The sequence below is a fragment of the Mixophyes fleayi genome, chromosome 2 (genome assembly GCF_038048845.1).
Source record: "Mixophyes fleayi isolate aMixFle1 chromosome 2, aMixFle1.hap1, whole genome shotgun sequence".
In the NCBI taxonomy this organism is placed as follows: domain Eukaryota; kingdom Metazoa; phylum Chordata; class Amphibia; order Anura; family Limnodynastidae; genus Mixophyes; species Mixophyes fleayi.
The window spans coordinates 158799600-158822831 of NC_134403.1; the positions used below are offsets into that span (position 1 = coordinate 158799600).

At 38.8% G+C, this 23232-nt stretch overlaps 1 protein-coding gene across 1 annotated transcript in view; it reads left to right on the forward strand.

Annotated features, from left to right (window-relative positions):
- The window catches only part of FRMPD4 (FERM and PDZ domain containing 4), a 402711-nt gene that overhangs the window by 370749 nt on the left and 8730 nt on the right, over positions 1-23232 (forward strand). The window contains exons 11-16 of the mRNA XM_075194815.1: positions 2252-2378; positions 8393-8482; positions 8873-9055; positions 11003-11138; positions 11254-12294; positions 12589-13842. Of these exons, the coding sequence (XP_075050916.1) occupies positions 2252-2378; positions 8393-8482; positions 8873-9055; positions 11003-11138; positions 11254-12294; positions 12589-13842 (2831 nt within the window). The remainder of the gene's footprint in view (positions 1-2251; positions 2379-8392; positions 8483-8872; positions 9056-11002; positions 11139-11253; positions 12295-12588; positions 13843-23232) is intronic.

A 23232-nucleotide genomic window follows, 5' to 3' on the forward strand; every position in this document is an offset into this window, starting at 1 on the left:
TATAAATTATTTGTGTTTTCATTGCATCATAATTTTAATAACACTAGTCAAACTAGTATTATCAAAATGACAAGGTAGCTTGATGAATTTTATTTATGTTTAAAGCCATAGAGATCCAGTGCAAAAATATAGTGAACTATTTAGCATAAACAATCCCTTCATGGCAATATGTAAATATCACATTGGTAAAAAAGCCTTTGTTTTCACATTCTGTAAAGAAAATATTACCAGGGCAGTTAAGTGGTAATATACTGGCTGGTAATGGTAAGGGTTAACTTACCTCTTAGCCAGGCCACTCTTTGCAGATGTCCGCATGCTTGAGCCATCTTGCAAGATTTGGGATTTTAGTTCCATTAAAGTGAAAAAATATTTTCTAAAAAGTTTAAAAATAGATAACATTGATTTAAAAAAATTGAAAAAATATTTAAAACCTTTATACAATAAAAATGTTTTACTCAAAGAATAGAGCATTTTTAACATTATTGTAATCTGTTATCACCAATATGAGATGGTGATAACAGAGCAGGTATTGTAGCAGTACAAGTACCGTTGTAATACTTAATTAATGTGAATTAATTACTTTAATTCACATGGGATGCCTTTACTTGCGAAAGTTGGTGACTCTTTCCTCCATCAAGGATTATCATTGGCGATAGCAGGGTTATCACCAGTAATAGGGCTTTTTGCCTTTTAATAAATCTAACTTTTAGTTCATGCATTTGACTGGCAGTGTCTTAATTCCACATTAACGAGTGCGCTAATGGGGTTTTTGACCTTTATGAATAGGATCTGTAATGTCTTCTATTCAGTAGCTCAAAAGATTGTGCTTACTGCCCTTCTCAGGTTTATCCACGTCACTTCTGTTCAACAGCCACCAGGATACCTCCAACTTCAGCATAAGAGGAGGAGGAAAGTAAGAGGGGATAACTGGAAGAAGGAGAGGTGGGAGACGGTGCAGGGCAATAGGAAATGTGGGTTATGAGGGGAACAGAGGAAAAGTATAATATAATAAGAGGGGTAAATGGAGACAGACAGACATACAAAATGGAGGAGAGAAAGGACAGATACCTGCAATGTGGACACAGAGACACAGAAACACAAAGATGGGGGATAAAGAGAGACAGATGGGATGACAGAGGAGCACATGCATAATTAGAGACAGACACACAAAGAGGAGTAAAGATCGCACGCTCAGGAGGAAGGTACATATAAAAATTGGAGACAGAGAGAAAACCCAAAGGGGAAGACAATGATAGGAGTTGATAGATAGAGAAAAACAGACACATGGAGGAGGGGATGCAGGCAGCAGAGCAATAAGGAAGCATGGGCAGGAAAGCTGCCAAGGAACTACTTACCCAGTGGAGGAAGCACAGAGGTAGGTTTAAGGGATGCACATGTGCACTGTGCACAGAAAGAGGTTGCACCCCCTATGTAAACAAGCTGTACCCCTGGCATGCACAGGGTTGTCATAACTGTGCTGGGCAATTCCAGCATGTTATTAGGGTATGTAAAAAAAATATCACATGTGACCTGCAGAACTGGACCAATATGGAAACACCCCGGCGGCAGGGGGCACTCTGCCCCCTGGTCCAGTCCACCCTTGCAGATTCAAGACCACTGGTACCCAACTCCAGTCCTCAGGGACCCCTAACAGTCCATGTTTTCCATATCTCTTTGCTGGAGCACAGATCCAAAGGTGGTACTAATTATTTTACTTGTGACCTGGAAAATCTTCACTGTTAGGGGTCCCTGAGTACTGGAGTTGGGAAACACTGCTCTAATAATAAATAAACAAGATTTAATAGGTATTTTTCACTGGCTGGATATGTTATAGAGCTCAAAAGTAGAATTAAAGTTATTTGTTTGCAGGAACCAGTGACAACTATTAATATTGGCATGTATAAAAAAAAGAGATAAATATAATAAATAGATCCGATAGGGCCCAAACTATTTCGTTACAATTTTTCAGGCTTACATTTTGTTACAACATATGTGAATATTACAGTTCAACATGTAATTTATGTCTAATGAAAATGAAATGGAAAACAGTTTCTGCTTACATACAAGGTATAGTTGTGGGTTGTTCATCCAGTCATAATCACCTTTGTGCCTATTTGTGGTTGAAAGTAGGTAGCTGTTTGGTACTTAACATTATGCTAGCATTGCATTGCTGGAGAATCTGCTGAACTGTAAATTAATGTAGATATAAATATGACAATAAACACTTTTAAATGCTTTTCTTTTCCTGTAGAAAAGAATGGGGATTAGAGACTTTCCTTCCATCTGCTGTGTTACAAAGCATGAAAGAAAAGAACATAAAGAAAGCGCTGTCACACCTTGTCAAAGCTAATCAAAATCTGGTCCCTCCGGGCAAAAAGGTAAAGCATTTACCTCTAAAGAAAGTTAATTATAAGAAATCAGAGCATGTAAAAAATAGTATAACATGTGCAAAGTATGGGATTCACTTCTCTGCGTCCAAGAGTAAGTGAAGAATTAATTCATTACTCAAACATTAGATGTGGACATATTTGCATTGCAAAAACCATTGAAATCTCTTGGTCTGCAATAATTGACTAGAATAGTTTTAATCAACCTTTGGCACTCCAGCTGCTACACTACATTTCCCATGATACTTTGCAAGCATCTGCTGCTTGAGGAGATATTCGCTGAAGTACTGAAGGTTGTCTATTCCATTTTTGCAATTTTAAACTGAACCTACCCGCTACATACTGAAAAAAATATGCATATGCACAATGTTACAAAGCATTAATATATGCTCTCCATTTTTGAGGCTTACCACACATGCTCATCATTTCCAAGATTTCAAAAGAATTTCCAGACACATTTTGACCCAAGGAGTCAAGATAGCAGCCTATTAGTCCTATCCACCATCTGCTTTATTAAATGCACCCCTGACTTAGTTGACCAAAGGCAAATTCTCCTGTTGCATATGCATTAAAAGACCTTAAAAAATTTGCATAATTTGCCTTTGTGGTGTGGAGGAATCAGTGGCAGAAAGAAGTAATAATGCCACTGTATAGGCCATTGGTACGGCCTCATCTAGAATACTGTGTTCAGTTCTGGAGGTCATATCTCCAGAAGGATATAAATACATTAGAGACTGCACAAAGAAGGGCAACTAAAACGTACCCAGAAAGACTAAAAGATCTTAATATGTATAGTTTGGCATAGAGAAGGGAAAGGGGGGTTATGATAGAAACTTTCAAATATATCAAGGGTTTTAACAAGGTACAGGAGGGAAACATTCTTCAAAGGAAGAGAAATATTAGAACATGAGGACGTGCACTGAAACTGGAGGGAAATACGTTCAGAGGACATTTGAGGAAAAACTACTTTACAGAAAGGGTAGTGAATAAGTGGAATAGCCTCCCATCGGAGGTGGTAGAGGCTAATACAGTAGAGCAATTTAAACATGCTTGGGATAGACATAAGGTTATCCTTAAAAAGATTAAAGGACCAAATGGGGTTTCAGGTTACTAAAGGTTAATAAAAAGTTGGCAGACTAGATGAGCTAAGTATTTCTTATCTGCCGTCAAATTCTATGTTTCTATGTAACAATATGTTGATCTGGTTGAATTATAGAGACTCGCCCAGGCTACACCTGGTACATAGAGATTCAGAGGTACTCCTGAGATAACTGCAAGATTACATGGGGTTAGCTTCTGATCATCTCTAGGTTGTAGTACCCAAGCAAGTCTCTTCTCTAGGCTGCTGATGAAGTGTTGAAGAGAAAACAGATCCATTATCATTAACACCATCAAACAAAGATAGTCAGTGATGTAGCCAAGTTAAATATTAGGAAATCAGTCGCAAATAGATGAGAAGAAACAAATAGCCAAATGTAGCAAAAAGGGAATGCTATAGGGTCCCACAGTCCTTACGCTCCGTTGCAGTTGCTACTGCTGTTACACCCCTATTATTAATGAATGGATATCATGGGAACATTGCCCTGTCATATCCACCCATACTGATATATTAGAGCCTGGACTTTAGAGACCATGTTTATATGAAATTCTATTGGTCTTGGGCAAATAATTCCTTACAAGGAACTTTGTTCTCAGTGGTCCTCCTTTATAGGCAACACTGGTACTATTTCTTAAGTACTAGAAATTCACATACTGAATTGCCACATTATTAAATTACAAGGTTTTAGACCAATTGTTAGAAATATATACATATTATTTATAAGACAATGTTTTGCTCATCAGATGTTCAAGTCAATTAATGGAACTACCCATACTCGAGATAGCGTTTAGCCCCAGATACTTAGGGGTATATTTACTAAACTGCGGGTTTGAAAAAGTTGAGATGTTGCCTATAGCAACCAGTCAGATTCTGGCTGTCATTTTGTAGAATGTGCTAAATAAATGATAACTGGAATCTGATTGGTTGCTATAGGCAACAACTCCACTTTTTCAAACCCACAATTTAGTAAATATACTCCTTAGTATAGTAAAGTAGAAAAGTAGAGAACTGATCAAAAGTTTAACTATTTTTAATTTACTTATGGGTAAAGTTAGAATTAGTTCTTCCTGCACAATGCAATAATTTATTCGTATTCTTGAACCCTCCAAGAAAAGTGAACTGATTATTTGAGAAAATGTAGGGGATGCAAAGTTAAACTGAAGTGGGAAATATGATAAATGAACTGTGTGGACGGAAGTTTACCCAAGGAACATGACTTTTCTAAGGGAGGCATGCATGAATAGTGTAGGGGATTGCCTTTACTTTGTTCTGTGGTAGAACTGGAAAGCTGCAGAATATTTTGTGTAAAAGACATGGGGGTAAATGTATCAAAGTGCGATTTTGCAACACCAGCGATTTTCTCGGGAGAGTTGAAACTCACCGATGTATGAAGCTGAGTTTTCATACAAAATCGCCAGAGTTCTGCTTCTGTCAAAATCGCTACTTGCAAAATCGCCAGAGATCAAACTCACCACTGTTTGCCACTGCAGCTATACAAGTCTTCAACGTATGAAGCTGCGAGTTAGCAAACTCAGGAGAGTTTGCTTCTAAACACGCCAGATACAACACGCTGCTTGATAGCAGCGTGTTGTATCAACACATCACTGTTACACTGCCCTGGCAGTGTTAAAAAGTTAAAGAACAGACAAAAGTTTTAAAAAAAAAAAAGTGACGTCCCCCCACTATTCATGCTTAACCCTAGTGCTGCCTGACTAGTGCTGGTCCCATGAAAATCGGGGAAAAATTTTGCGTGGGGTCCCCCCGATATTCACTTTACCAGCACTAGGCAAACCAGCCAGGGTTGGCGGCACTATAGCAGGGGAACGCACGGCAGGGGTCCCCCTGCCATAATCCGCTCGTTTTTTTCGGCGGACCCCACTCCCTAGGGAATCCAGCCCAGCGCTGAACAGTCTAGGGTTGGTTAGTCATTATGGCAGGGGGACCCCTGCCGCGCGTCCCCCTGCTATAGTGCCGCCAACCCTGGCTGGTTTGCCTAGTGCTGGTAAAGTGAAAATCGGGGGGACCCCACGCCAAATTTTTCCCCGATTTTCACGGGACCAGCACTAGTGAGGCAGCACTAGGGTTAAGCTGGAATAGAGGGGGGACCCCACGCTTTTTTTTTTTTTCACTTTGATCTGTTCTTTACAGTTTTTACAGCTGCTGGAGCTCCGGCAGCTGTATGACAGGGGCAGTGTAACAGTGATGTGTTTACAACTCACTGTTACAACACAGGAGAGTTTTCCAAACACAGGAGAGTTAGCTAAACTCGGGAGTGTTTACATCGCTCAAAATCGCTAGAGATGACCAGCGATTTCAACACGCTGGCAAACTCGCAGTTTGATACATTTACCCCATTTAAAGGGTTTAGGGCAAACATAAGTTTCCAACATGTCATCATCCGGGAAACAGATTTTATGTATTGGAGTAATTTCATGCATTTTTCTGTCTGGTATTGTCATTTCTTTATATATTTATTGCCTTTTTCAATGCTTCGCACAAATAAAAATAAACAAGATATAATAATGACCTGGCTAATAGAAATTGGGAGTGGTTCATGCTCACAATGAAATTGTGAGCATACATTCAAAAGGGATGCAACTGAATAAATGTATAAATGTATATGTTCAAGACTCAACTATGCAAGACTCCTAAACAAGTAAAAGACAAACTTTTCTCTATTGATCATTTGCAAGAGCAGAGTATTTGCTGTTTTTACTTTCTAAATATATATTAAATAAAACCGCCACGCTGAAATTGTAGTTAAATTGCTGTTGACACTTAATCAACAGCTTATGTACTACAGATATATACAATGTCTTTAGGACAGAGTAATAAAGGATGTTTTTTGATGCTGTTTGCAAATCCCCACACATCAGATCCAGATTTACTATCCTGCATCATGGAGGTAGAATTATGAAACCGCAGATTCTACATTTCCCTGTCGCTGCTCTGTCATGCAATTTGGAAAGTGTGCCATATGCAGTACATCAGCATCTCTCCATGGAGAACAGTCATCCCTATGTGAACACTCCATCACTCCTCACACATGAAATTGATGCAAAATGGAATTAATTATGCTCAGGTGCATATGCCCTTAATAATTGTCTTTAATCCTTCAAAAGTAGCCCACCTTCTTAAACAGTTTGGCATGGGTGCTGCCATACAAGCAGTGTTGGAACAGTACTTTAATATGAAGTTGGAATTTATCCTTCACAGATCAAAGATGACCAATGATCCTCCATCATATCTTTACTCACTCCTGGAAAATTACAACATTATCATATAGAAGCTAAACGCTGAGCACAAGCTGGAAGACTCAAACTTGACAGGCTCTAACACAGACCGACACAGACATGACAGGTTCTAACACAGACCTACACAGACATGACAGGCTGTAACACAGACTTACACAGACATGACAAGCTCTAACACAGACTTATACAGACATAACAGGCTCTAACACAGACCTACACAGACATGACAGGCTCTAACACAGACCTACACAGACATGACAGGTTCTAACACAGACCTACACAGACATGACAGGCTCTAACACAGACCTACACAGGCATGATATGCTCTCACACAGACCTACACAGGCATGACAGGTTCTAACACAGAACCACACAGACATGACAAGTTATCACACAGACTTACGCAGTCCTGACAGGACCCTTTTGAGAACATCACTATCTGTGCAGGAAGGGACAGTTGATTGACCAAGTAGGTCACACTGCTGCAGGGCTGGAGCTCCACTCCACCCTCACTGATGAGACTGCTCAGCCACAAAATGATCAATGGAGCCTTGCATTCTGCTGTGGCAGAACTGGAGCATATTTGCGCTTGAACAGTTTGCAAGTAAAATACATACTTGCAGATTGTCGAGAAACTCCAGAGACAGTGCGAATTTAGAAGAACCGGTATGTTATACCATCTCATACAAGCACACTTAGAGCACTGGTTTTACCTCTTTTCAGCATTGGGCCCACCCCTCTATGTATGACCTGAAAAAATTATTTGTCTCTCGCATCTAGAGAGGACAGGCCTTATCCTGAGTAGCACTGGGCCCCACCTGGTACCCCTGGCTGGAGGGTACCAGGGAAATACTGTAAAAAATAGTGTGCAAGCACTTGTGATACTACATGTGCCAGCATGTAATCCCATGACTGTTCTTGCATGCTGGAGCTTGGGAGAAAGTTTATAGTAGCAGAACTGTGCACTACAAAAGCTGAGAACTAACATAAATAAAAGAAAGAATATGTCCCCAGTATTAAATAAATAATGTTGCCTCAGTACTTAATAATTCATTAATATTTCCCCAGTTCTTAAAGCCAATAATAGTGCCCACTTGTATTTATTTTTAAATTTATATTGTTATTATATTATATAAATTAATATGGCCCTCATAATTAGTTATTAAATGTTGCCTCCCTACTAAATGCTTATCTAAACTCTTCTTCTTTTCTTGCTCAAATGTAATCCATATAAGGAATTTTAAAAACAACCTGTGGGTGGAAACGTCAATCCCGTGGAGCACCGACACAAAATGTATTAATCCCTGGTGAGCTCAACTACTTAATAGCTGGGCATCCAATCAGAAACAGTCTTTTATCTGTAATTGGGTGAGCAGTATAAGACACTGCTCCTGATTTGCAGTAACTGAGATTGTATTCTGCACTTTTTCTCTCACATATATATGTTCTCTAATTTATATAATGTTGAATTCTCCGTATATTTTTTTAGCCTACAAACTTATCCTTAATTATGGACTATGTTAAATACTATTAAGCAGCAAAAGAAACTTTGCCATAATGTTTACTGATATCAATAATTAAAATTGAATCAATGAAAAACTCAATACCATGATTTGGATAAACAAACTGTCCCTTTCCTTTTATCTTTACAGCTGTCTGCTTTACAAGCCAAAGTGCACTATCTGAAGTTCCTTAGCGATCTGCGCTTATATGGAGGACGTGTATTTAAAGCAAAATTGGTTGTAAGTGATTTTTTTTATGGAAAAGTTTATATACAGTGTTCATATTTTCAGTCTGTCTATAATTTATTACTGCATAAAAAGGGTTGCAGAAATAATCAATGTGAAATTAATTGTGAAAGCTAGTAAAAGTGCCATCAATATTTCCTTGGCAATTTCCCATGTCTCCTAGAGCAAGTAGACGAGGAAATTTATCGAATTTCACAGCTACGCAAATATACATGTTGCTTCATTGCTTTAGATTTAAATGCATTTACCTATCCATATTCATTTAATCAGCAAATGCATGTATAATGTTTATTACTGATGGTGCCATTTATTTTTAACCTTGCGTTAGATCGACCACCAGAGGATTTGGAAAAAGGTAACCCTTTTATTTCCTTGTATTTACAGCAGGGAGAAAAACATTCAGATGTCACTTTGTTAGCTGGTCCACGGTATGGCATCAGCCATGTAATCAACACAAAGACCAACCTAGTTGCCCTACTCGCGGATTTCAGCCACGTCAATCTGATTGAGATGTTTACAGAAGACGATGTAACAGTTAGAGTAGAGCTTCATGTTCTTGATGTGAAAGTAAGTAAAAAAAATTCTTGCCCCGTTTATTTCATCAATTTTGTTCAGAAATGGAATTGTTTCCAGGGGAATATCTGTTTTTTTCTGTGCATGCAATGACATCACACTTTTGTTTATGTAATCTTTACTTAAAGAATATTTAAGACGTTTTCAATTTGAAACATAAATAATTGGAAGAACAGGGGATAGGGTGATAAGTAAAGGAAGGGGAAGGAGGAGAATGTGGAACATCAACACTATATAATGTAGATTTTGCTGAATTTAATAGGGCTGCATAATTATAATTTTGGTGCCATTGTAGACTTAAATCCATTCTGGTTGAAATATAGACAGAGACTGTCTACGAAGAAGCCATTCTCATAATATAATAGAGTTCCTTAATCGATTGAGTTGCAGAGGGGATACCTGGGGACCTCCAATATGTAGGCATAAAAGCCCAAGTGACAGTTAGAAAATACCAAAGGAAAAGCTATTTAATAGCAAAGATAGGAACAACAAGGAAATAAAGTAAGGCTAAGGAGTGTAAATTCAGTACTAACTCTCTGGTCACTTTACTTGAAATACGTTTGGAAAAACCCTACCATTAGCAAGTTTTCCTAATAGTGTCTGTCTGTGTGTGTGTATGTTAAGGAATTTAGACTGTAAGCTCCAATATATATAGAGCCACTAATTCCGTAGCGCTGTACAGAGAACTCACTCACATCAGTCCTTGCCCCATTGGGGCTTACAGTCTAAATTCCCTAATACACAGACAGACAGACAGACACACAGACTAGGGTCAATTTGATAGCAGCCAATTAACCTACCAGTATGTTTTTGGAGTGTGGGAGGAAACCTGGAGCAACCGGAGGAAACCCACGCAAACACGGGGAGAACATACAAACTCCTCACAGATAAGGTCATGGTCGGGAATTGAACTCATGACCCCAGTGCTGTAAGGCAGAAGTGCTAACCAATAATACATTGTGTGACCTACCATTTTTAATACCATATTTTTTTCATTATTGCTGGCAGTCCTTAAAGCAAAATGTAAGATTGGTTGGAAGATATTTGGGATCTTGATGAACATCATCAGTGACACAACACAATCTAGCAGTATATCTGAACATTCTATAAATAACAGTAAAGTGTTTTTTACTTTTATTTTCTCATTTATGTAACCACTTCCACGTATAGGCTACTACTCTATCCTGTTCATTTGTGCATTTCACTTTAACGGCAGGCACTTACAGGTGTTAAAAGTATGTTAAAAGTGTAGACAAAATTTTGTATTTTGCCCTAGCTTTTAGCATAGCGTTCAAAGCATTTCTGCAGCATAGTTTACTATGTACCTAATGAGTGCTCCTACAGATCTTTATAACATAATCTTCATAACTTTCATGAACTCTACAGGCAATGTTGAAAATGATGCATTGTAGACAGCATGTATCCAGGTCATTAAATTCCATTATTTAGACTAGCATAATATTAATAATAGAACCCTAAACAATAAAAAAATTCTAAAACAAAGTATGAAATGAGTGTCAAACTCAGGCACACGTGTAAAGGTGCTAATTACCACCATGCAACTAAGGACTACAAGGCCTTGTAACAATGAAAAATGCAAAGTTGGGATGAGAACTTGGGAAGCAGTTCTGTAAAAATAACTAAGTGGTCCTCTCCCCCATGAATCAATTTGGCCACACACATGGGTTGCCATATCAGTTAATATCTGGTTGGATCACTTCCAACTTAACTGATCGGTTTTGATAGAAACAACATTGTTTTTAAAGGTCAGAGATGGAAACAAGGCCATTTTATAGTGAAGAGTTCTCGGCATAGGTGATCTCTACAGTCTCTGCAAAATTTTAGAAAATCAGCCTTCATATTGGACCAAATCATATGCTATTTTACCATAGAATAAATAATGATCAATTATTTTTTATATAAAAATCTTTTTATTTACAGCCTATAACGCTGCTTATGGAATCATCTGATGCCATGAATTTAGCCTGCTTAACAGCAGGTTATTACCGACTCTTGGTTGATTCAAGACGATCAATTTTTAATGTGGCAAATAAAAACACAGCCAATCGAGAAGCAGGTAAATTCATATATTTTATTCCTTTAAAATATTACATGGTGACTGTTTTTTTAAATTAATCTAAATAAAAAAATCAATATTTGTCGTTAACTATTATTTTTTTTATTTTTTTTAGGAAATGAAATTCGAACTAAACTTAACTATCATGATTGTGATTGGAACTATTTACCAAAATCAACCATCTTTGCTTTTGAAGAAAATCAGGAAGTACATCAAATATATACAGACTTGAAACAACGAAATGTAGATGTTTCAGATAGTCCGCTATGTCACAAAGACCGTCGGAGTCTGTACATAGAGACTACATTTAATTCAGGAGAACTTGATCAGCAATTAACCAAACAGTGTGACCATATAGATTTAGAAAACAGCCTCAGTGTAAGCCAGACATCATTGGTATCTTTCTCTGGGCTGGAACACTCTAGCACAGCACAAGACTCTCCCAGGAGTGCAAAAGTGTCTTTTATATTTGGGAATCACAACCTGGATTCCATAAGCCCACAGACACTTGGTTATGAAAGACTTCTGGATGAAAGCCCTGACATGTTAGACAAACAAAATGTAATTTATTTAAATAATGCCAATGACATTAAAGACTTAGACTTGACGTCAGATGCTGAAAGCATTCATTTTGCTGCTAACGCTGTTTATGCAAATATTTCTGAGGCTAAAATGTTTGGAAATACAGAAGGGATTGAAGAACCTCTGTTACATGATATCTGTTATTCTGAAACGACAGATGATGTTGAGGATGAGGATGAGGCAAGCTGTGAGGAAGATGTTATAGTGCCAGAGGATAATAGAACAGATATTCTTAGCATGTCAGGATCCAGTGATGATATCATTGATTTGACCTCACTTCCACCACCTGAAGGGGATGACAACGAAGATGATTTCTTGTTGCATTCCTTGAACATGGCTATCGCTGCTCCTCCTCCTGGCTTCAGAGACAGCTCTGATGAAGAGGACTGCCAGGCTCAGTCTGCGTCTGCTGTTAGTATGTCTAATGATGACATTCCTGTGTCTCTTATCGATGCCGTTCCAACGAGTGCAGACGAAAAATGTGAGACAATCCTAGAAGAAGCGGTAGTTTCAAATCTTCAAGCAATGCAAGATTTGGCTGTCTCGGAAGAAAGCCAAGCAGATGACACCTCAGGTTCTTTCACCATTGTGACATTTATTCATTAGCGTACAACACCCATCATATCATCCCTTTGAGTCATCATATGTTTTCCATTTATTTGTGTTACGATTCTTCATTTTCAAGTCATCTTTTATTTTATCCATTGGACCTGCCATTCATTTTATGATTTTTGGCTTTTTATATAAAAGGCAAATGTTATTGAAAAAGGTATGGTCGTGGTGTAAAACAACGTAGATCATATCGAAAATATTCCTGTAGTAATGTGCTACATTTACTAAAACGCTTCTCTGTTTTTCTGGCATACAGGTGTAACACTGTTAAGAGCATACAGTCCTGAATCTTCCTCCGATTCTGGAAATGAGACAAATTCCTCCGAGATGACAGAGAGTTCAGAACTAGCTTCAGCGCAGAAACAAACAGAAAATCCAGCCCGTGCAGTTCTGCAGAGCAGTGAAGGACATCAGACTCTGTTGACAGAACAGACTGAAATTTCTTTAGCTAAGAACCAAACTGGATGTATGTCTGTTAAATTTTCATCCTCATTAACAAATCGGCAGGCAGTGGAACTTCAATCAAAAGCTGTGCCTTCAAAACCAATACTTCATTCTGACAACATAGAAATGGAGCCAGAAACTATGGAGATTAAATCTGTCACCGACTACTTTAACAAAACGCAAATGGGGTCTTTGGTGTATGCTTGCAAAAGAAAAAATAAACCAGACACAGAAATAAAGACTCATTTTGATATAAACGTTACAGTCAAAAAACAAGTAGGTAAACGAACAGAAAATGATAGTGAATTAAAAGCAAAATTTGAAACACTTCCTTCAAAGGACTGTCAACAGCTAAGTAATTTTAACTTGGAAAGAACTGCTTTTCGTAAAGACAATCAAAGATGGTATAACACCACTGAGAAGGGAGCAATAGAGAAACTACCAGCAGGCACAGTGTATGTTAAGACATTGCCAAGGCTTTGTGGGTTAGGAAAAATTGAAAGTGATAGCAAGGACGATGTACATACTGAAAATGCTCTTGCTGAACAAGAGGATATATTTATTTCCAATGCAGCTTTCATTTCTTCTTCCAAAGACCTTGGTAACTCTGAAGATGACAATACATCTGCAGAAAATATTTCTAAGCTAGTAGACACGGAGCAGAGCATAAACAGGATTTGTGAGTACCACATCGCCAAGAACATGTCATCGTTCCAAAGTGAAGGACATTTTTCTCTTCAGAGTTCCCAGTGTTCTTCAGTGGATGCAGGCTGTAGTACTGGTAGCAGTTCATGTGCAACCCCTGTTGAGTCTCCACTGTGTACTTCTGATGTTAAACATATTCTCTCTGATGCATCAGTAAAGAGTGGGAGTTATATAAACTCAGATGAAAGACAATCTATGCTTACAAACCATGGGGCATCATATCCAGAACTGCATCAACAAGGTGACTCTGTTTGTCACAGGATGAGTGTACCTATTGCACATACGTCAGGGAATGCAGACCCATTGTTTGGAACCTTGAGAGATGGATGCCATCGGATTTCTAAGATTAAAGAAACCACAGGTACATCACTAATTGTTTTACAAATCAGAGGTTTTATTACAGTAGGAACAAATTGCGCTTATGAAACTTTAAACATACTTTTTGTGATTTCACCACTTACATTATTGAATGCAGATATAAAAAGTCTGTAAAATATACAATATATATACATACAAAATTACATACAAGTACAATATCAGAGACTAGCAGAGATAAATTGTCTTCGGCACCAATAAAAGAATAATAAAAAAAACAATTACAATCAAATTAGAGATTAAAAATAAAATATTTAGTTCATCTAGTAATGCAATTGTCTAATGTGGTGAAAATAATTTATTTATTAACTGAAACAGCTTAACAGCAAAATATTTTATAATGTGGAATGGAGAATGTCAATGGAACAATAGGTGTAGCCACATGTCCAGTGTTTAACTTTTGCACCCTTTAACAGGGTTTGCTGTGTCTGCACCCCAAATGCCCCAATCTGCACGTCCATTGCAGAATGTCTGTAAAAGAAATATGTGTGTTCTACAAGTATGGGATTTTATGCTGAGTCATTCATGAAATATGCTGCCAACCAAGCCTGTGTAGCCATAATATCCATAGATCTCTCAGCACCAATGTTAGAATCTGCTAGGATCTGAATTGTGTTCAGTAGCATCAGATTAGCTAGAAGGCACCTATAAGTAGAGGCAGCTAGGAGGCATCTCAAAATGGGGAACATTGTTCATGAGTGACAGATAAATTCAGGAAACTTTTACAGGCTGAATGGAATTGGAACAGATGGACTGCCCTAGGAATTGGGAAATCAGCCTCCCATATTCAATCTTATTTTCTTCATTAAAACTAGCCACTGCAAAGGTTTTACTTAAAAGCAGAGTAAACATAACATTTATCAGAACAGACTGTGTTCGTTAGATGCCTGTTAGGAACCCCTCTTGCCGATACAGCACAACCCGGAGTCTGCTCCGCCAGTCAGGTGTTCACTAGAGCCCCTAGTGGTGGGGACAGACTTGGCTGCAGACTGACAGAGGGTCGTGAAGTGTGTACCGACTAGGGAGAACCGAGGCATGCAAAGTGGAGTCCAAGCAAGGGTCAAGGGCTGGCAGCAGACAGCAGATCCAGTAAACAGGCCAAGGTCAAGGGTCACAAGCAAACAGGAAGGTCAGTAAACACGTCAGAGGTCGGGGTCACAAGAAACACAGGCAGAGTCCAAATCCAGGCAAGGGGTCATACACAGGCAATCAGTCCAACAGGATTCACAGGAGCAGGAGCAGGAGCAGGAGCAGGAGCAGGAGCAGGAGCAGGAGCAGGAGCAGGAGCAGGTTAGGCTGACAGGCAAACTGGATGCTATAACCGGCAGTGAGGCCCAGATCTCACTGCCTTAAATAGTCCTAAGAGCCAATCAGGACAGAGGAGGATAGGGCTGACAATCAGCCTCAGGAGGCAGCTAATTAATTACTAGCTAGAACTAGCATAGGTAATAACATAACCAGGAAGCATGTATAAAAATATAAGTGAACCAGTTTAAATCATATGAGAGCTCCCCCTGGTGTTGGAGGATGTCCCTACACCCTCTAACATCTATGCCACAAGGATAATAACAGAGCACAGAAACTAAAGTACACGCCCAGCTGCTAGTTCACGCAGCTTGTGACAATGCCACAGTTATTTTACAGTAACGGGGTACATTCCTTATAATACACAAGTCAAATTTTGTGAACCAGGACACCTCGGAAGAGGAACATGGTCACATCGTGGTGCACTACCCAGAAATCTCTAATATTTCAGTAGGGTGTGTTTAAAGAGGGTCCATCACAAAAATTTTAAAATGAAGTCAGATGGAGCATTGTATTTACTTAAGTTCACCTATGTGCTAGTTCACACCAATGCATTGTTAGGTTTTCAACAAATCCATATTTTTTAAAGTGCATATCTTGTTCAAGCATTTTTGATTTGTTGAGCAATTATGGTATTGTGACAGGATGGAACACATATTGCCACCCTGTCTGTTGTTACTGGGAACCAGCTGGGCTTACTTTGCCACCGTTCCCTTTCTTTATCCCAATTGTGCCCTCATCGTAGTAGGAGGGGCTTACAATGCTGCCACCACTGGACTTCTTAACGACATCCAGAACCGCGTTCCTTCTGGGTAACTGTCGATGCTAGTGTACCCCCTTGCTGGTGCACCTGGGCTGGTACCCCTGACCTCTTTCTATAGATCAGGGTTGCTGTGGATAAACTTGCCCCTGGCCTATCACACTGGCCAGAGCTGCTGGGTAGCAGGCAGAGCGGTGGTACTAGGAGCTGGGTCCATATTTCAGAACAGCCTGAAACGGATTAGAGTTGGGTCTAATCTGTAGGTCACAGGAAATTACAGCAGGGAGATAGTTGTCAAGCAGGTCTTAAAGCAAGTCATGTTTATTTACCTCAAGTGTCCTGATAAGGACAGTTCACACTGGTTGAAGGTACCAGTGATCAGAAAGTCAGATGGAACAATAATGATACATTTAAGTACAAACCAGTGCTGTTTTATTCAGTTTTGGACATAACCTCGCAGGGGCCCCCTAAACTCTTTGCTGGCCCTAAAAAGTCTGAGTTATTTTTAGTATCAGGATGCAATATGTTTCCCCAAACATGGATTTAAATGCAATTTATACATAACAAAATTTATACTTATCTGTGATATCCTACATCACATGCTGTTTACAATGTTAAGACAGCTTATAACACACTTGGCAAAAGGCCACTCAGGAACACCAGTAACGACCTCCTGTGGTTCACTTAGACTAAAAAGGAAATGTTGGTTACTCACATGAATGGACTTAATTAGCATTAATGTGGACTTCCTCTCGAACCTACACAACAGACTCCTCAAAAAATGCTTATGGCATCAGACATATACCTCAGAAAAGAATGCATTTCCTATACAAAGTGCCACACAAATACAACAAAACCAGTACATCTGCAATTAAATAAATAAGCGTCCTGTGCTATTTCCTTTAAATAAATGTATACAATAATTTATTTATAAGTGATCCAGCCACAGGTATTAATAGAAAATTAATTAAATAAATAATACCTGTAACATGCAACCTTTCTCAACACACATTATAACTTCTGTACTCCTCAGCATAGGTGTGAACAAACTAATTAAGAATGACATAATTTAAATATAATGCAATTTTCAAGTCATAATTAACACATTTCAAACATTGATGTGACGAAGCCCTTAGATGTTTTGCAAACAATACTGTACTTTAAAAATATTAGCACAAAAAATAGGAATCCTCTCAAGCGCATTTAATATCCCTTAAATACATCTATAAGTAAATAATGAAGAAAATACTTATATTTAGATGACTTATCTTATACTAGTGATGGTTCTCTTCTCACCTCTTTGTCTGTTTTACCCAGTTTGTTTATTAGTTTATTATGTTTGTCCCCAATTTTAAAGCGCTACGGAATATGTTGGCGCTATATAAATAAATGATGATGATGATGATGATGATAGATATCTCTTCCAGTTGAATTCACATACAGAAAAACAGATAAAATCACAATAAAGAAATATTGTATGCACTTCATGCTCTTATAACAAAATTTCTGAAGTGTTTCTATTATGCAGAGGATAAGATGAATCTTCAGTTGAACCCAAATGCAGCACTCCCTGATGTCAGGCTACTCACAAGAAAGTAATAGATATAGAATACTTGATATCAAATCTGTATATTTCTCTCTTTCTCCCTCTTGAGGATTCAAACCATCAGGAATCCTTCCATCCAATATGGCATATAAAAAACAAAACAAGAGAAGGAGCATCTAGCATAATACCGTTTTTATTGCACATAAGAAGTCAAAAACATATGTGATCAAACTACATTAAAATATGTTGAAATCAATGCAAAAATATAAACTCCTACCAGAGCAGAGAACGTACACAGCAGTAGATAATGATGTTAAATGGGGACCCAGGGATCTCCCTCAGTGCCGTAACTAGACATTTTGGTGCCCTGGGCGAGACAGGGCACCGGCGCCCCCATGTAAGTGGGAGTGTCATTTTTTGAGTGGGCGTGTCCAACCTCCTGTGGGGTGTGGCTAGTGCTTTACCAGTGCTAGACAGCACTGAAACCCCCTCCCTCCCCATTCTTCACATTCTGGCTTTGTAGGGATATTTATGTAATGAGCATTCATAGAATCACAGTACTTTCAATGCAGCTATCGCATGCTAGCTGTGTAAAAAAAATTAATTGGTTATTGAAATAAAACTATGAAACAAATTGTAACAAATAAACTATATTTCTCTTTAGAACTTTGTAACTAAAATAAACATCTTAAATAAACAATACAATACAATAAATAAATGTTATATGTTTATAGAGGTGCCTTCCTAGCCTTCACACTTGCAAACTCTTCTATGATAGTGTCAAAGTTAATGGAACTTGTCAGTTTATGTTCAATGAAAAGAATTGCCAAGTTTGAAAGGCGTTGTTGTCCAATTGAAGACCTCAAGTAGTTCTTCACTAGTTTTAATTTACTGAAGCTGCGTTCACAAGATGCCACAGTAACAGGTATACTGAGGAAGATGCGCAGAGCTATCTTGATATTTGTATATGCCGAACTCAGGGACCACTCATGTATGAGGTTTAAAATATCCTGTGGTGTTGCTGTGCTGCAATCTGGGAGGATGGAAACTGCTTGGAATTTGAAGCTTTCGATCTCTGTCACAATTTCAGTGGCATTGAGATCATTAGAGTACTTCTGTGCCAGGTCAGAAGCACACTTCTTCAGATCAGTTAGTGGCATGTTGAAGAGGGCAGACCCAGTGAGAAACTCAAAGTCTGAAGATATTTCCATCAATGTTTCACAACGCCACTTCAGTTGTGCATTCACAGTGTCCAGTACATTACAGAATTCTTTTCTGAAAACCTGCTCAGTGGACATACTGGAACCCTCATCTTCAGCTTCATCATAGTCAATCCTTCGTATCTTCCTTTTCCTCTTCATATGAAATTCCATAGGAAGGTTCATAGACTGAGCATGAACAGCTGCATCTTTCAGTATAACATCAACACCTTCTTCACGCATGTGCTGTAGTCCATTCTGAAGTCCAATTATCAGTTTTGCAGCTAGGTCAACAGATAATCCTTTCTTTTGCAAAGCTTGGTTGACAAAATCAATATTGTTCAAAATTCTACCCCACACTAGAAGTAAGCAAATGAATTTAAAATTAATTTGCATCACAAGGCTCTCAGCTGAAGAACTTGTTTCTCCACATGTCTTCTGATCGTATATCTTGTGCAGTGCCTCAAGAACTCCTGGCAATTGGTTACTTAAGGACCTGATAGCACGTGCTTTTGAGGACTACCTGGTGTCACTGTGACTTTTGAGGGTAATTTTGAGAATGCCTGTTAAGGTTTCCCATCTGCGTGTTGAACTTACAAAAAAATTAAACAGTCTCTGAACAGTTCCTAAGAATAATGCCATATCAACAGAACAACTGGCTGCATGAACTCCTACTAAATTAAGGGAATGTGCAGCACATGGAACAAATCTAGCCAGATTGTTTACTTGTTTTATTCTTGCCTGCACACCATTATATTTTCCTGCCATATTTGCTCCGTTGTCATAACCCTGTCCACGAATATTATCAGGATCTAATCCATCCTTGCAGAGCTTCTCTTCTATTTCCACAGCAAGACCACTACCTGTCTTCTCAGTGGTTTCAATAAAGTCTATAAAACTCTCTTCAACACTGCATTGTCCATCTGCAATTCTAACATATCTGATAATTTCACAGAGCTGTTCCTTGTGTGAGGTGTCCGGAGTGCAGTCAAAGATAATGGAATAGTATTTTGCTTCTTTGATTCGGTTTATTATTTCTTTTCTCACAGTGTTACCAAGAAGGTTAATAAATTCATTTTGAATGACTGGTGAAAAATAGGAAACACTGCCTTTCTTATGCTTTTCAATATGACCAGCTAACTCAGCATTGTAATGGCTAATCATTTCCAGCGCATTAAGAAATATCCCTGAGTTGGGTTGGCCAATTTGGTCACATGAACCCCGAAGAGCAAAATTGTTTATGGCACAGAAAATAATTGCATCCAGAATTATTTTTAAAACAGTGCGCCACTTCTCCTTTTCTGAAGCTATAACGGTTTGCAGTTCATGGTCAATTCCACGACCAAGTTTTAAATGCATCGCTAAAGACCTCCAACTTAAATAATTTTGTAGATGCTCAGGTGAGTTTTCATGTTCTACAATCCTGGGATTTAAATGCCTCCAATTAGAGAAGCCTTTATGTGGGTTTGCAATGCTTGGAGTTAATGCAGATTTAACTCCAAAAAGCATACAGGGAAAACAAAATACAGCTCTCTGCATTTCAGAGTACATAAGCCAGGTTCTCTCTACTGTTTCTCCATTAGGTGCAGTTTTAATGAACCAATCCTGACTAAATCGCCTCCCGTCACTAGTGGTTGAGAGTGTAAAATTTGAATCTTTCTGTTGCTCTGGTCCATGTCTCACTAAACAGCACCTCACATTGTCCGTTATGTTAGGCCAAGAATGTGGATCTTTAAACCTAAGGCCCAAAATTTCATTACTTGTGCTGTCAGTCTCATTTTCTACATTAGGGTCCACGTCAGTAGTACCAGTGACGGCAGAAACGTCTTCCTGACTCTCTGGCTCAGAATGAGAGATCTCTAGTGGTGCTGACTCTGCTCTAGAGCTCCCGGCACCTTCATCGCTGGCTGACTTTGTGAGCCAGTTCTGAAAATGATGGGAAAGCTTACGAGCTTCCTCTTCTCTACCTCTCCTCAGCTTTCGGAATTCTGCACCAGATGGCTTCTTTGGGGGCATCGTTTATTACTAAAAGATACATTTGACTTTAGTGGTGTGATGTAATACCATACAATACTCTGCACTCATCATGAAGATTAAAAATTAAATAAAGAGACAGTCCCAGAAGATATTAAGCTGTGAAGGGAACCATGTACAATAAGGGAACAGAGGACAACACAGTGGACTGCAACACTGGTCGTGATGACCACACACAAAGTGCTTAACCTTCAATGTGTCTCACTAATATTCCTGAAAACTAAACCGAAACCCAACGATGCTCCAATAATAAGCTAGCTGTGAATCTCACTGAAAATTGTAATGTTCCTCCAGGATTAGGTGAAAAAACTTGTATCAAAGAGAAAGAAAGAGAGAGAAAGAGAGAGAGAGGGATCTCCCCCAGCAACACTACTAACAGTATAAGAGCTGCCTCTCCATTTGTATAATAGAGATGCAGAATTCTCAGTTACACACATTTGCAAATGCATAAAAAGCCAAATGCATCAAAATGCATATATATATATATATATATATATATATATATATATATATATATATACACATATATGCATCACAATGCATATATATAGATATATATATATATATATATATATGTATATATATATATATATATATATATATATATATATACACACAAAACCTAATTATGTGTTATATATTAGAATTGGCCTTACCGTCCCTCTTTCAGTGATGGGGTGCAAATGAAACGACTGGTCTGTCCACGGTGCCGAGACAGGTCAGGTGGCATGTTTCTTCTTCTCTAGTTGTTGTACCTGGTCTGGGACACAGGTGTAAGCCGTTCTAGAGAGGTGTTCCCGAAAAAAAAATTGGCTTCAATCAAAAATACAAATAATATAGCAATCCCAGACAGTGTAATATTTTCCTGTACATGTTGCCCTTACAATCCCAAGCAAAATATACAAACAACACTCTTGGCAGAGTGAAAGGTGATGGTATATTGTGAGAAATACAACTGATTGAATGGCGATGTCAGCCTTATATTTTCCTGCATATTAAAATATATGGAGTAAAAATCTTTATTTTTGATGCATTAATAAGCAGCAGACTCCACTAATAGGTCCAGCAGGTGACAGTGTTCTCATTCAGGTGTTTTGGCCATAAGAAAATATGTGTTCTCTGATTTTAAAGATGTCCTTGCAGAAATAAATAAAATAATTCCTTGTATTTTTTTGAAACGTTTATAATAAATCTATTAATTGCAGAGGTGGAGAGGTGTTTGGTTGCATATGGAGAAAAAGCGGTAGCAGAAAGAAAGAAGTAATAATGCCCCTGTATAGGTCATTGGTACGGCCTCATCTAAAATACTGTGTCCATTTCTGGACGCCATATCTCCAGAGGGATATAAATACATTATAGACTGTACAAAGAAGCCGGGACATACTTTTCCTCATTCTGATCACAACCCGCGTTCAGTATTGTACACACTTACTTATTTAGGCTTTGCGCACTCCCGAATTCAGCAAGGAACGTGCCCCGTTGAATTTGGGTGCAGGGTTGCTGTGCTCTACTACACAGGACGCTGCAGGTAGGTACATATCTGTCAGCTCCTTCAGAGCCGGCTGGTCTGGTGGCATTACAGTTGGTCCCCCCCAATTTTACCATAACCAGCACTAGGCAAGCCAGGTAGATTTATAATGGTCAACGTCATTAATGCCCCTAAAACAGACCATAGCCTTCTAATACCTAAAAACAGTAAATTCTTATATAACCCTCCTTAGGGTGTTATATATATATATATATATATATATATATATATATATATATATATATATATTCTTATATAACCCTCCTTAGGGAGACACACTTTAAATCTCCTTACCCCTCATGGATGGGCACTTTTTTTTCATTGTGTTTCTGCTCATCTGCAGAAATCAACATCAATGGCATGGTGATAATTATAAACTGTAACATTAAAGTGTTAAAAGTTCCCCCCCCCCTATCCCCCACCATCCCCCCTCTCCCTCTCTCCCTCTCTCCCTCTCATGTTACTTACATTTTCAGCTTCTTTTCAGTTTTTTTTCTTTCCTGCTCACTGATGATTTTTTCCTGTTCAGCCAGCCAGGCAGTCCTTGCTGTTTGCGCGCCTGCAGTCAAGCCCAGCCCCCTGTGTAAATCTCTGCTCCTCTGCTCCCAGCAGCATCATGACCTCTGATGCTGCAGGGACAGAGGGCAGAGTTAAAAAGTAGGAGGAGCCGGGTGCCGGCCGCCATCTTGGATGCGCCGGGCGGCCGGCAGTCTGAATCTGAGGTCTGTTTATGTTTTTTTAAAAAAAAAATTTCATCCTCACAGAGAGGTCGGTGCGGGCGGCCACTGCGCCCCCTTGGGACTGCGCTCGGGGCGGTGGCACCGGCCTCGTCACGGCTCTGATCTCCCTATCACTGGTAGTCTCCTCACAATGGAATCTCTTATAGGAAGTGTCTCAGAATAGTTCTTAAAAATATTTCTATACAGCTCTCCTGCTCCATCATGTTTCGAATCCAGAGAGTCTTTATCAAGGTGCACCTACTCTGGTAAGAGTGTATATTTTTT